This window comes from Pelodiscus sinensis, chromosome 9 (assembly GCF_052426305.1).
Source record: "Pelodiscus sinensis isolate ZL-2025 chromosome 9, ASM5242630v1, whole genome shotgun sequence".
Lineage (NCBI taxonomy): Eukaryota > Metazoa > Chordata > Testudines > Trionychidae > Pelodiscus > Pelodiscus sinensis.
Genome location: NC_143060.1, coordinates 19,017,641 through 19,032,138, shown reverse-complemented (window position 1 = coordinate 19,032,138; position 14,498 = coordinate 19,017,641). Strand labels below are relative to the sequence as shown.

The 14,498-nt window shown below is 44.7% G+C and overlaps 1 protein-coding gene across 3 annotated transcripts in view; it reads right to left on the bottom strand.

Annotated features, from left to right (window-relative positions):
• Nucleotides 1-11,633, bottom strand: part of ALG6 (ALG6 alpha-1,3-glucosyltransferase) — a 50,242-nt gene extending 38,609 nt beyond the window's left edge. The window contains exons 1-2 of one of the 3 annotated variants that reach the window (XM_075936152.2): nt 11,488-11,633; nt 5,042-5,153 (exon numbers count right to left, since the gene is read on the bottom strand). In XM_075936152.2, coding sequence (XP_075792267.2) covers nt 5,042-5,123 — 82 coding nt within the window. In that variant the 5' untranslated portion in view covers nt 5,124-5,153; nt 11,488-11,633. The other 2 variants (XM_075936153.2, XM_075936154.2) reach the window with 2 other exon arrangements.
• Between the last annotated feature and the right edge of the window lie 2,865 nt (nt 11,634-14,498).

Below are 14,498 nucleotides of genomic sequence, written 5' to 3'. Positions count from 1 at the left end.
AAGAACATGTCAACCATGCCTAAGGAATCTTTACTCAAGAAAGGCAAAAGGAATCCTACCACATTAATTAATACACCTTTCTGAAGCTAGCAGCAGATATATAGCCAACTAGGATTCAGAATCTAAGAAAAATATATTGTTGTTCACATGCATTCCAATTTTCCATTCTTACAAGAAAAGCCCCAGATACTGCACACAGGCTCTTTAAATCAACCCTTGCTTTGTTCCGTTTTATTGCTGTCTGGAAACTGGAGATTTCAAGAGCCTAATTCTGCCTTCAGGTACATGGCAGTTGGTTTCTACTCATTTAAAGGAGGCGTTGAAAACTTATTAGAAGACAAAATCTGGCCCTTAAAACCTTAAGGCATGGGTTCCCAAACTGGGAGACGTACCCCCCGGGGGGGGGAGGGCGGGAAGAAATTACAGGGGGGGTGCAAAGCAACCCAGTCACACACACCCCCATCAATCCCACCCCAAGTTTTGCTGCTATTTTTTGGGGAGAGGGGGGCGTGAGGGTTTCTCAAAAATCAAAAAGGGGGCATGATGCCAAAAAGTTTGGGAACCACTGCCCTAAGGCCATGGTGTCCAACAGGCTAGCCACTAAGAACATGTGGCTATTTGGCCAGTTGAGTGTGGCTAGTTCGCTATAGCAGTAGCCCTTATAATGCTTCAGAACTGGTTGGACACCACGGTAGGGATGTTAAATTTAGTTTAAATCAACTAGTTGATGGATTTTCCCCTGACAAGTCAATTAGGTGATAAGCCAGGGACCCGCAGCAGGGTTAGCTCCCACCCTGGCTATGTAGTAGCCTGGGAGCTAACTCCACTATGGCTCTGCCTTTTAAATGTATTAAGAGCTGCCAGGCTCTTAGTACATTTAAAAGGCTGAAGCATAGTATGGGTGACCTGGTGCAAGCCAGGACAGCTGATTCCCAGTTCGCACCATCCCGTCCCCTTGCACACCAGCCTTAAATGAAACAGGCTAGTGCTCAGTGCGGGGACCTGGCACAAGCTGAGAATCAGCTGGCCATTTAAAAAGCAGAGGCACAGAGTCTGCTGATTCCCAGCTCACACCCAGTCCCTGCTACCCGCTGCCTCCCTGTCCCCCATGGAGATGGTGCTGGGGGAAACCGGCATTTAAGCCAGCTCTCCCCAGCACCGGCTCCTGCTCCCCAACTTGCTGCTTCTAATAGAAACAGCATGGGGGGGAGGAGGGGAAGTGACTAATCGAGGGACTAGTCAACTATCCGATAAGCTTTTACTTATTGGATAGTCAACTAGTCGCTTACATCCCTACACCACAGCTCTAAGAGCTTGTCTTCACTACACAGTGGATCAATGCTACAGTGATCAACCTACCGGTGGCTAATTTAGCACATCTACTCAGACACAATAAATTGGCCTCCAAGAGCTCTCCCAACTCTCCAGGACAAGAAGTGTAGGTGAAGTTGACAAGAGAGCACCTGCCAACGACCTTACCACGTGGAAGACTGTGTGGTAAGCACATCTGTAACAGCTACGCTATTTACATAGCTGAGATTAGATCGACAGCAGCGGTATAGCATAGACCAGACCTGAATGTACTATAAACTACTATTCCTGAATAACTGTCTAAAACCAGTAGCCTTAACCATGCTGCCTTGGATAGTGACCTTCACTGCCATGCATCTGTCCTCTCCCGAACATAACTCTAATTCAACAAGACTAGTAATGCCTCAAAAAGGCATCACAGGACAAACAAGATACATAATATAGAGAAGACTAGTATAGTTAATAGGAGTGGAAATAACCTCCTGGAGTCTGGTCATTCATGCCACACTATTCTGAACAATGCTGAATCAGCATTGCCAGCAGAGTCTGCTTCAGAAAACAGCAAACAACTACTTCTAATCTTTTGATCAAATGTGTAACGTCACTGAGCAATAGTGGCAAAGCAAAATAAAGGGATTACATCTTCCTAAAAATTACATTCTGTAAAGACATGGGTGTCGGGTGAAGGCCCAGCTGGGGAAGGCAAGGCCCAGCCCTGCCTCTTCCACCCAAGGCCCCTTCCCTGGAGACAACTCCCAGCCCTATCCCGCTTGGCCACGTGGAGAGCCACAGCTATGTGATGCAGCCCTGGCCTAGCTCTCCCCAGTGGCCGGGGAAAGCCAGGCTGCCGCGCTTTGGCCCCATCCTCTCCAGAGACTGGAGACTGCCATGCCACGGTCCAAGCGTTCCCCAGAGACCAGATGAAACCTGGCTGCCACACCACGGTTCCAGTTTTCCCTGGAAGCCGGGCGAAGCCGGGCTGCTGTGCCATGGTTCCAGCCTTCCCTGGTGGCTCAGAGAAGCCGGGCTTCGGCGCCGCGATTCCAGCCTTCCCCGGGGGCCAGGCTGCCGTGCCGCAGTTCCAGTCTTCCAGGGCCGGGCAGATCTGGGTTGCTGCGCCATGGTACCAGCCTCCTCCAGCAGCAGCCCCAGCCTTAGGTGGTTGGGCAAGTAGGCAGTTTTGGGAAGGCTGAGACGTCCTTTGCCTACATCACCAATCACCCATGTGTAAAAACATTTATCTTTTCCAATGTACTTTATGCATTTGACAGTCCTGGTTTATAATCAGGTCTACTATTTCCCCTATATAGTCAATTAGGCCATGAGCCAACAAAGTACACAAAAAGTCCCAGTAAAATCAATGATACTACTCACATAATTCAGTAAAAGCACATGACTTACTCAATTCCTTCCTTGCTGAAAATTCTTTTGTAAGGACAAATTATAGAACAACAAATTCCTTATGAAAAAAACTTAAGGAAATTTTTTAAAACTCAAAACATTATTTAAAGGGTACTGTCTCAGAAGCTGGATAATTCTGGAATTAATTCATTAAAAATAATCTAATTAATACTGTCCCTTTAACATGGTGAGTGCATGCAGCACAGCAACATAACACAGTAATACAGTGATATTAATAGAAAAGTTATTGAATTTTGTGTGTAAGTTTACATAGATGAATTCTCCAAGACCTAAGCTATCTACCAGAGAGGTCTCAAATTTATATCTTTAGAATGCATGCAAGTTACATAAGAACAGCCATACTGGATCAGACCAACGATCCATCTAGCCCAATATCCTGTCTGCCGACAGTGGCCAATACAAGATGCCCCAGACGGATGGACGAAACACAACAGGTTCCCTCCTCTGTCACCCATTTCCAGACAAACAGAGGGATCATGTGATCCCTCCCCTGTCACCCATTTCCAGACAAACAGAGGCTAGGGACACCATTCCTACCCATCCTGGCTAATAGCCATTGATGGACCTAACCTCCATGAATCTATCTAGCTCTTTTTTGAACCCTGTTAATGTCCTAGCCTTCACCACATCCTCTGGCATAGAGTTCCAGAGGTTGACTGTGTGCTGAGTGAAGAAAAATTTCCTTTTGTTTGTTTTAAACCGGCTGCCTATTAATTTCATTTGGTGACCTCTAGTTCTTATATTGTGGGAATAAACAAATAACTTTTCCTTATTAACTTTTTTCACCCCAATCAGAGTCATAATTTTATAAGCCTCTATCATATTTCCTCTTTTCTAAACTGAAAAATCCAAGTCTTTTTAATCTCTCTTCATATGGGATCCATTCAAAACCCCTAATCATTTTTGTTGCCCTTTTCTGAACCTTTTCCAATGCCAATATATCTTTTTTGAGATGAGGCAACCACATCTGTACACAGTATGCAAGATGTGGGCATAACATGGTTTTATATAGCATCATGTTAGCTATCTTCCAGTCATTAGGTACGGAAGCTGATTTAAAGGATAGGTTACAAACCACAGTTAATAGTCCTGCAATTTCACATTTGAGTTATTTCAGAACTCTTCGGTGAATGCCATCTGGTCCCGATGACTTGTTGCTGTTAAATTTATCAATTTGTTCCAAAACCTCCTCTAATGACACCTCAATCTGGGACAATTCCACAGATCTGTCACCTAAAAAGAATGTCTCATGTTTGGGAATCTCCCCAATATCCTCAGCCTTGAAGATTGAAGCAAAGAATTAATTTAGGTTCTCCACAATGACTTTATCATCTTTGAGTGCTCCTTTAACATCTTGATTGTCCAAGGACACCACTGGTTGTTTAGTGGCTTCCTGCTTCTTTACTAACAATTATGAAAGCAAACAATCATGCTTAATTTTTTCAGTTTAACAGCAAACGACCACTCCAAGTAAATGAAACCAAAGTGTCATGCATCAATTTAGACGGGAAAAAAACCTGGACAATTCTTGTGGTTTTAGGTCAAGGCTTTGAGCTATTTTATGAGAAATTAGGGGTTAGTCCTAATCTCACTTTGTGGTTCTCCTACCTGGCAGAGATTGGAAGTGTTTAAGCATTTAACCAAAGGAAGCTTTGTAAAAATTGACTAAGGCGTCCAACAGCCAATGTAGAAGAGCCATCAAGGAGTCTTGAAAACATTTATGTTATTCTTTTACAAGAAACACAAAGTAGGAGAATGGAGAAGAAATGGATCCAGTAAATGTTACAACTGTGGTTTAACTCACAACAAATTCAGGCAAATGTGGATGATGATTGTAAAAATCTATCTTCATTCCAAACCACCGGTATCACCCTTCTTTCACTACTACCAGTACAGCTTTAAGTAAATGAGCAATTTTGAAGGGCAAGACTAACTATCCATACTATAGTTCTAATCTGCAACTACTCCACTATTTAAGGTGCAGGAAAGAAAGCTGGCTGCTCTTTTATTCCTTCTAGCACATTTTAGTGGTGGACTTTGTAAAACAGGATTAAACAGAAATAGGGGGATTAGAATGAAATAGCTTTTTTCAACATTTGGATTGCAGTGGCTGTGATATGGCTCACTACTAACTCCAGAGAAATGGCAACTCAAATTCTCAGAACCTTAGAGAGGCACAGTGACTATTATAATATGGCTATGTACTGCTTCCTGTTTATAACACCTTGCAAACAAATTTTTAATTCTTAACAAAAGCTTTGCAATTCACTTTTATATATCTGTTTTGCAGACTGTAACTATACATTACCTGAATAAGACCCAAACGATACTGCCCAGCGTACAATAAGTCCTAGTAGGATAGTAATTGTAATTAAGCTCCATTTTTCCATAGCTGCTGTTCAAATCAATCCAGAAGGTACCTGAAAACAAGAAAACAAACTCTATCATTCGGCTTATGTTACTGTTCCTTTATGCACTTGGAATCCCATGATAATTTAGAGCAGTGGTCCCCAACATGGCGCCCGCTGGGTGATCGGGGCCGGCCCCACTCCTGGGCGTGTGGGTGGTGCCGGCCCCATGGTGCGCAGTGAATGGGCGGCCCCACCCCTGGGTGCATGGCGCAAGGGCTGTGTCAGCTCCGGGTGCATGGCACGGGGGCAGCGCCGGCCCCTGGTCATGCGGCACAGGAGCGGCGCCAGCCTGAGGTGCACGGGCGCTGCCGGCTCCTGGACGTGCGGCGTACGGGTGTCCATGCCCTTGGGCGCGCGGCACAGGAGTGGTGCCGGCCCCGGGCATGCAGTGCATGGGCTGTTACGGCCCTGGGCGCGTGGCGTATGGGCATCCCTGCCCCGGACACGTGGCACAGGAGCAGAGCCAGCCCAGGGCATGTGGTGTATGGGCAGCCCCACCCCTGGGCGTGCAGCACAGGAGCGGCGCCAGCCCCGGGAGTGCGGTGCATGGGTGGCGCCAGCCTGGGCACGCAGCATATGGGTAGCCCCGCCACTGGGTGCCCGGCGTGTGAGTGGCCCCACCCCCGGGCGCCCGACAGCCCCAAAAGGTTGGAGACCACTGATTTAGAGACACTGATGGTAGTCTCACTCTGCCCCACACTACTGTATACATATGGTGTAGCAATATTGCTTCTTTCTCCATGCTGCAATTTTAGTCCTGAATGAGAGAGTTTGTTCCAAGCACTGAAAAGTTTCTCAACATAAAACCAAACAGAAATATTGTCTCCCATTTCTGAGCCACAAGCTGACAAGGCTTCTGACAAAAGAAAGAGTGAAAGACTTTGAACTACTGAAAGGAACCCAAGTCTCAAACCAATGTTATGTTGCACACATGTGTACATTATTAGACTCCAATTCCTTAGTATGTTGGGGACTATACATGTAATACAGCTAGGTGGAATGTGGTTTCTTTATGGACAATATAATTTGAAAAAACTTCCTGTTACAATGTTTAAATTGGAGGAAAGAAAATACTTCGGCTGCTCCATATCCATAACCATAAGCAGCTCATTAGTTTACTTACTACTGAAAACCTGCAAAATTTTCAAGGATTTCTGTACAATTCTGAAAATTCCTCAACTATTAATCAACTAACAATAGCAAATACAGAATTGATAGTGACATTTAACCACTTTTTCTACTGCATTATCGTATGCTTACATGATGACTTAGGCTAAGAATGGATGTTTGATTGGTGTCACTGTGCTCATTCTAAATACAGACCTGATTCTGAAAAAAAAAATGCCCAGAAGTAGAGATTACTGAAATGAGTAGTCCTGTTTACACCAATGGGACTACTAATACATTTATTCAAATAAATGTGTAACTGCTGAAAATGCAGGGAGAGAAGAGGGTGATTCCCTCCTGCCCCCCGTGCTATTTCTTTCATGTTCTTTTGAATAAATATTATATGCTTTTTCTTATAACCATTTATGAGGACAAGAACTCATGTCTTTTTGCAGTCTCCTGAGAGTTAAGCTCCACAAAGCACAAGAAAGCTATAGCTTTAGTTTGGATTCTTATATACATGCCACAGCTATACCACCAGGCTGCAGTGTCAAAAGCACTCCCCCGACTAAGAGAAATCATTCCTTATTTTCCATGCCTTTAATTTCAGTCTATGATTCCTCACCTTTTTTTATAGCAAACAAAACAAACACATTTTAATAACCTGGAAACATAGGGTTAAATTCGGTAATGGCATATATGGGTACTGCTCCTCTGAAGCCAACTTACTTTTGGTTCCAGGAGTCTGATACTAACCAGAGCTGAACTAGGCCCTTAGTCCTTAACGTTTCATTAAAATATTAAGTCCATTTCTATAAACAGGGATTACAAATGTTACCTGTAGAGGGTGGAAGTGTAACATAGTTTTGCTGGGCCACACATAGAGTGAAATGAGAAGCTAAAAATGATAATAGAGTCACAGCAGGTGAGTTTTACTTTTTCTTTTATGCTGGTTTTAAATGCAAAAAGGAATCAGGGACCCCACCTCCACTTACGGGACTCTACTGATCACAGATGCCTTCCACAGAAGATATTCAGGGTGAAATTTTCTAAGCATATATGAGGGGTGAAACCAAGGACACAGAAGGGCTGGCCTGCCCTCAGCTTGCCTGCTATAGAGCTTGGTTGTCCATCCTAAGAACCTAGTGGCAACACCGAATCCGGGTCTGATATAATTGTGTCCAAAACACAGGGGAACATTCACATCAAATATATTACATCCACTGTAGGGTTTGATGCAGCAATCTTGTACAACTCACAAACCTCTATGGCCCCAAATGTTTTCTTCTCACTCAACCGTGTAAGAAGTTTGAGGAAGAAACTGCATTAGCCATATTAATCAGAACATAAATTTAAAACAGGCAGCCCAGCCAGAGACAAAACAGCAGTAGCATCTCCTCCACAGAAGATTCCATGCAGTGGAGGAGTCTAACTCTGGATTTGAGAGCCAAAGTCTCTGTCCTCTGAGAAGAAGAGACAGCACTGAGAGTCAGTAAATTTTAACATTTGTGCTACTGCCAAGAAACAGCAGCATGAGCATTCACACCAGCTGTGTCTGTGACAGAGCAACAACATCACCAGATATTTTTAGGTTATGTACCTACCCACACTTTATGTACCAATGACTGAATCTTGTGCCACCCAGAATTGCTCTCTCCAGCAGTCCTCGAGTTGCATAAATGGATATTAACTCTGATATCTGTGTGATTTTTATATAGCTTATGCATATGTTACATGTCTAAATAAAATATTAAACTAAGATTGACAAAATGATCAGTAATGTCATTCTAAATGAGTTCTCCCTTCCCCTTGGCTTGTAACATCAGTCTTTAACCCCGACACCACAGACAAGTGCTGCATATGTCTTGTTGTTTCTTCTTGTAACATACCAAAATCTCTATATCCCAGCTAAAACCCATCTCTTATCAGTGTCAAGATAGAAATGTAAACGGTGACCTTTTCCTCCATAATGTGCCCTCACTCCAGTCTATTCAAAATACTACTGCTAAAGTAATCTTTCCCTCCAACCTATAGGTGCGCTCATCCTGAATCCCTTTTCTGGCTTCCTGTCTTTTCAAGATTAAATTTAAGATACCTGTCAAGTCCTAAATAATCCCATCCTCCCCAATACCTAGACTCTCCTTCTCTTCTACTCTTTTCATCTTCTGCTGCCATTCTTGCTTTCACATTCCATCGCACAGTTCCTTATTATTAGAACAAGCTCTCTTTTCTTGTCTATCAAATTCCCTCTTTCTCCTTCTTAAAAACCCAGTTCTTAAAGAATTCCATATTACTTTGTCCTCCTCATTAATAACTGCTCCATACTCTTCCTTGACCAATGGTTGCCCTGTGTTTTGTCTGTGTGATATTCTATGCTCCTTGGAGAACAGACAACTTCATACTCTGATAAGGAAAGTGATGCATAGATGTATAATGCAAAACAAATAGTAGTAACAATAAAGAACACCTATGGACAGAGAACACAAAGATACTTAAGCACCTAAATGATGCCTATTTTTAGGAACACTGCAATCCACAAAACTTCTGCTTAGCTTCTGCCTAACCCTGTTGGTACCTAAACTCACCCAGCACCTAAGTTTTGGCACTAAAAGTTCTCTAGGCACCTACATTCCTTATTTTGAAAATGTGCACCAATGCCACACTCCAGGTGCCTAGAAGCTTATCTCCCAACTAAGGGATCCACAAGTCAGGGGAAAGAGAAGTGTTCCTCTGCTTAAATTGTGCCGAACCCAATTCAATAGGTGTGCTCAGAAGCTGCCTAACTTCACAACATGACTAGAGGGAGGAGAGAAAGGAGGACCTTACTTATTACTCTATTGGGTTAAAGATTCTTACATGGGATGTGGGTCTCTTGGTTTAAGTCCCCACTGTGACTGATGAGGAGACAAAATTTGAACAGGAAATCTACCACCTCATAGGATGTAGGTGCATAATGCTGTTGTGACTCAGAAAAAAAAAATCAATTCCTTTCTGATTACTTGTTCAGGATGAGTGCTTAAGAATAGGTACTAGTCTTAAAAACACTCATGCTGTTCCACCACAGTGTTTCTGTTTTGTCAAGCCAGGAAACATTAGACTTCTACTTGTTAGTGTCATTAATGTAATGTTTTCACTATTTTTGTTGCTACTGAATGTTAAGTAAAACTTTAACTTTATTAAACTGTTGAAGCTCCTGTCAGATGCAGAAAAGGAAACACTTAAAATGTCAGCAGCAGCCCTGAACCAGTCTCTAAACATTTGACCAGAGAGGAAATTGCAACTGAGGTGCAATAATTAGCATTTTTCAACATTTTCTGAAACCAATCACATGCAACACCACCAAAAAGAACTGAACATAATTATAAAATAGGTGACACCCAAGTAATCAAATCTAGTCATTCTGACTATCATATTGCTTATCCTAATACTCATTTCAATACCAGCATGATTTCATAGATCCATGTTTTATACTGTCTATGGTCAAGCTACAATTATAAGATCTTGTGGGATAGTAAGTTAGTTCTAGATCTCAGTTATTGATATTTTGTATTTTGTCAGTGATTCATTATTAATTTCTTTCTGTGCTATCTAATGAACTACTTACTACTCACATATAAGTGGACCAGGCAAAAACACAGAAAACCTCTGGGATCTATCCCAAAAAAACTTATTGGCTTGGACCCTTGTATACAAAAATGAATGTTTGTTCAACTCGAGGTATAATAATGTATGAGGCATTTCCAGTCTTTTCAAATTGTGTCAACTGGGGATGTTAAAATGTACATATTTATGTAAACGTGTAAGCACTGAAAAAATTCAACAGTTACACGTTTACATGCAGGGGTGTTTCCCCAGGAGCTGGTGTGTGGAGAGTGAGAGCATGGGTAGCCAGAAGGGCTTTCAGCTGCTCCCTGTGCTGCTGCCTCTGGATTAGAGGCAAAGCTCCCACCTCTCTCCCCTCCCCCAATGTGCTGCCTCTGACACAGAGGCAGCAGCACAGGAGGGTGGGGGCCTTACTTGTAACCGTAAAGGTTAACCAACGAGCCCAGGCTCAATTGACATGTGCACTATTACATCCCAGTGACCACATAAATAAAAGGGCAATGTGAAAGAAGAGGAAGAAGCAGTAGCTCAGTGGTTCCCAAACTTTTCGGCATCACACCCCCTTTTTGATTTTTCAGAAACCCTCATGCCCCTCTTCCCCACCAAAAAAACAGCTGCAAAACTTGTTGATAAAAGAAAAGAAAAGAAAAGAAAAGAAAAGAAAAGAAAAGAAAAGAAAAGAAAAAAGAAACTGACCAGGGCCAAAAAACAAAAATAGGAGCAAAACTTGGGGGGAAAGGGGACTGACCAGGGGGGAGGCCTGGGTCGCTTCATGTGCCCCCCCTTTGGGAACCCACACAGTAGCTGATCTGTTTGAACAAAGATGGCAGTTTCTTTTTTTAAATAAAAAGAGGACACACCTGAGAGGGAGTGTATCTCTATCAGTATCTACCAACTCACGTTGTAGATTAATTAATATCACACATGAATACGTGAGTAGGTAGACACTGATACAGATACACTCCCTCTCCGGTGTGTCCTCTTTTTCAAACGTTCAGATATGATAACCCTAGTGTGCGCGCCACATGCCTGTGTGTGATGTTATCAGGCTCTTAGGAGCACTGTGATGGGACCCAAGTGCAGCTCAACAAGGCAAAGAGGAAAAGGTCACGGGGGTGAATTTTTCAAGCTCTTGATTTCTCCGACGAGGGGGGGTCTGCTCGGTGGGCAGATGACCCCACCAGGGACCCCAGGAGAGATCCACTTCCCCGTCTCGCACCATGCGGGTTTCCTCGGAGCTCAACGGCCATCCGCCCTCCCCACGAGATCAGTGGCAGGGGGAGGCCACATGCTCCCCGTCAGGGGGCTGCGGACCTGCCCCCATCTGACAGGACCAGACGCTTCCCGCCAGCCCTTGGTTCTCCCACACGATGGGGGCGGACTCCCCCCGCCACACCGCAGAAGGCCCCACCCGGGCCCGCTTCACGTAGGCAGCTCGGGCCCGCGCCAAATCCCCGCGTGAACTTCCCGCCGCGACTCCAGAGGCCCCGCCCCGGGGTGACACCTGTGGAGCGTGGCCCGCCTCACACGCACCGCTGCCTCTGGCTCCCTCAGCACGGGAGCGCGCTCCCGGCCGCCCGCCCCCTTCCCTCCCGCGCGAGCTCCCCGCATCCCACTGGACACAGGGACTCACCGTGACGCGCGCCTCACGCGCCCCCGCCAGCGATTCCGCGCCCGAGTCGAGCTGCTTCCGGGTGCGGTTGGCGTGCACGCGCCCGGCAGCGTCACGCGGGCGCGAGGACGTTGGGCGCGAAGAGGGGATGGGGCAGGCACAGAGAGAAGGGGAGCCGGGAGCGTCCAGGGGAATGGGGAGTGGAAGGACAGCACGTGGCCTGCCAGGCCGAGCCCCCACAGCCCTAAGCGCTACCCGTTTGGAGCGTGCCCGCTGCCTGAGGCGCTGCATCGGGCTCTCCTGTGGCCTCCCTTTAGCCAAGCGAGGGGCCTCCACCAGGGCTTTAAGGTCACCAGTTTACCGTGGGCTCCTCTCCAGCGTTAGAGGCTTGCAGGGTGTTAGCTAATGGGTGCTAACAAGGCACCTCTTGCCCTGTTTTACACCTGGCTTGTTACCCCCGATGTCTCAAGGCAAAACACCTACATTGACCCATAGCATCCTGGCCTGAACATGCATAGGTTTTAAATGTCAGAAGGTGCCAAATTCACACTTAGAATAACTGTTGACTCAGTCACCACACAGGCCTGGTCTGCTGCCAAAATACAGGACCTGTAATTCACCAAATGTTCAGCTCTTCTAGTGGCAGCACTAGGGCAGATAGGGCTTCAGGCAGCTGACAGCTATTTATGCACCTAACTCCCAAAGATCTGACCTTACTGGGAGTAGTCTGAAGTCCTGTTCTTTGCCAGCTTGGAATCCGGCTGTGCATCAGGGGGAAAAGATCTAGGGAGCAGTTTGGGAGCAAAGGAGAGATCTACATCGATCATCTCTTTCAAATTTTTCATACTCCAGTTATTTCTTTACTTTCAGTAATACTGTCAAGGACCCTGACAACTTAACCTAAAGAACATTACTCAGTGGATAGTCCTAGACAAGATTCACATGACCATTACCTATTGCCAACAGTGCAATATGAATTGATCCATTTTCCAAGTTTCTCCCTTGATTAATGCTTTTGTGTCTTTTGTGTGTATGTGTATCTGTTTGTTCCTCGGACAGTGGTTTTAGCAGAATATAGGTTATTTCTTCTGATAATACAAAGCACAAATAGTAAGGAACAGAACTGTCATTCAAATGGAGTTCCAAGTAGGGGAGTTTTATAGGATTTTAGCATGAATGCTAGAAAAGGTAGATATTTATATTGTCAATTACTGTTTCATAGACAGCATATACGTGTAAAGAAAGGTATACTTCATTTTTTCTGATACACAAGTAAAACTGTTAATGTGACATTTCTTTAATCACTTTTTCAGGAAAATATTACTTGGAACTCATGCATTTAATTTACAAATATTAATATTAAAGTTTTAAACCTCAATCCTGCAAAGACTTATGCACATAGTTAAAACTGTTGTTGTAATGAAGAATCATTGGAAGTAATGGTAGTAAAATTAAGCAGCTGCTTAAGTCTTTGCGGTATCAGGCCCCTAGATAGTCGTGAGGGAGAAGAGGAAAAAATCTTTCAAGGATAATCATGCAACCTGTAGAACAGGTCACCAGCCACTCGATTGCGATTGACTGCTAGATATTGGAGCTTCTGATGGATGATCCTAACTGGTTTGACCATGAGGCTATCAAGTGCCCATACTTCAGCTGTCCCTCTCACCATTATCATGCTTCTCTTGCCCTCTGACTTAGAGCCGCCACCCCCCGAGCCTCCTGCTTGCTGTGCAGGGTGGGGGAAGTATATAAAGGGGGGACCTTTTGCCAGAGAGTTTCCCCCCCATCCACTCCATTTTTAATCTGGGAGGGGGCAGAAAAAGGGGGGGCGGAGGAGGACACAACAGTGCTTGGGACAGAGGGAGTTTCCTGTCTCCCATGTCTGAATGTGGTCAGCATATTTAAAGGACAATGCAAATCTCTATCACTCTCACACACTGTGGCTATGTCTACACTGCTGAGTTTTTGTGCAAAAACTTGCAGTGTCCACACTACAAGCCTGTTCTTGCACAAGAAAAACTGCAGTAAAGTGTAAGAACATAGGGCTTTTTGTGCAAGAGTTATTCCTCTCCACACAAGGAATAAGCCTTTTTGCTCAAGAGCTCTTGCGCAAAAAGGCTAGTGTGGACGGGAATAGGGGTTTCTTACGCAAGAAACCCCTCTGGATAAAATGGCCATCAGAGCTTTCTTGCGCAAGAGAGCGTCCACACTGCCATGGACGCTCTTGCGCAAAAGCGCATGGCAGTGTGGATGTGCTCTTGTGCAAGAACTTTTTGCGCAAGAACTCTATCACTTGCTTGTGTTGCTGTTGTTGTTGCTTCTTTTATTTCTTTCAAAGTGTGTTATTTTAGGTTTTTTTAGTTGTGCATTTTGTAATTTTTATTTCTCTCATGCTTAAGTTTCATTTTTTGAGTAGTGAATTCTCAAATGCCTAACTTGTGACTTGAGTAATTATCCCTATGGTAATTTAAAAATATATATATTATATCTAGGGTTTTCATTTCTACTGGTGGTGCACATCTGTACATTACCCCAGTATTGGTGCACATAACAAAATTCATTCTCTCTAATCTTTTCCAGACATATGCAGAACACTGGATGGAAGCTTCCTAGATTTGGGCTTAAAATTGGCAGATCAGCTGCTAACAGTCCAGCAGCAGCAGAGAACAGTTAAGGCAGACTCCCTGTGCTGCTCCTGGAAACAACTGGCACATCCTTGCAGCCCTGGGGAAGGCAGGGCAGGGAGCCTACAAATGCTGCCTTTGCCTGCAAGCTCCACTCTTGCAGCTCTCATTGGCTTGGAATAGAGAACCAGGGCCAATCAGGGATGCCATTTCAGATGGGGGAGGGGGGAAAGGAACTTGTGCATGTCATGATGTAGGAAGAGTGACAGCATGGCTGGGTGGACTGAGGACAGAGGCTTCAGCTGTGTTACTAAGCATGCTCAGTACAAGCCAAGCACAAATGGGGGCAGGGAACCAACCCCATTCACTCTCCCGTACACACACACCCATCATCTTTATCAAAGGGTA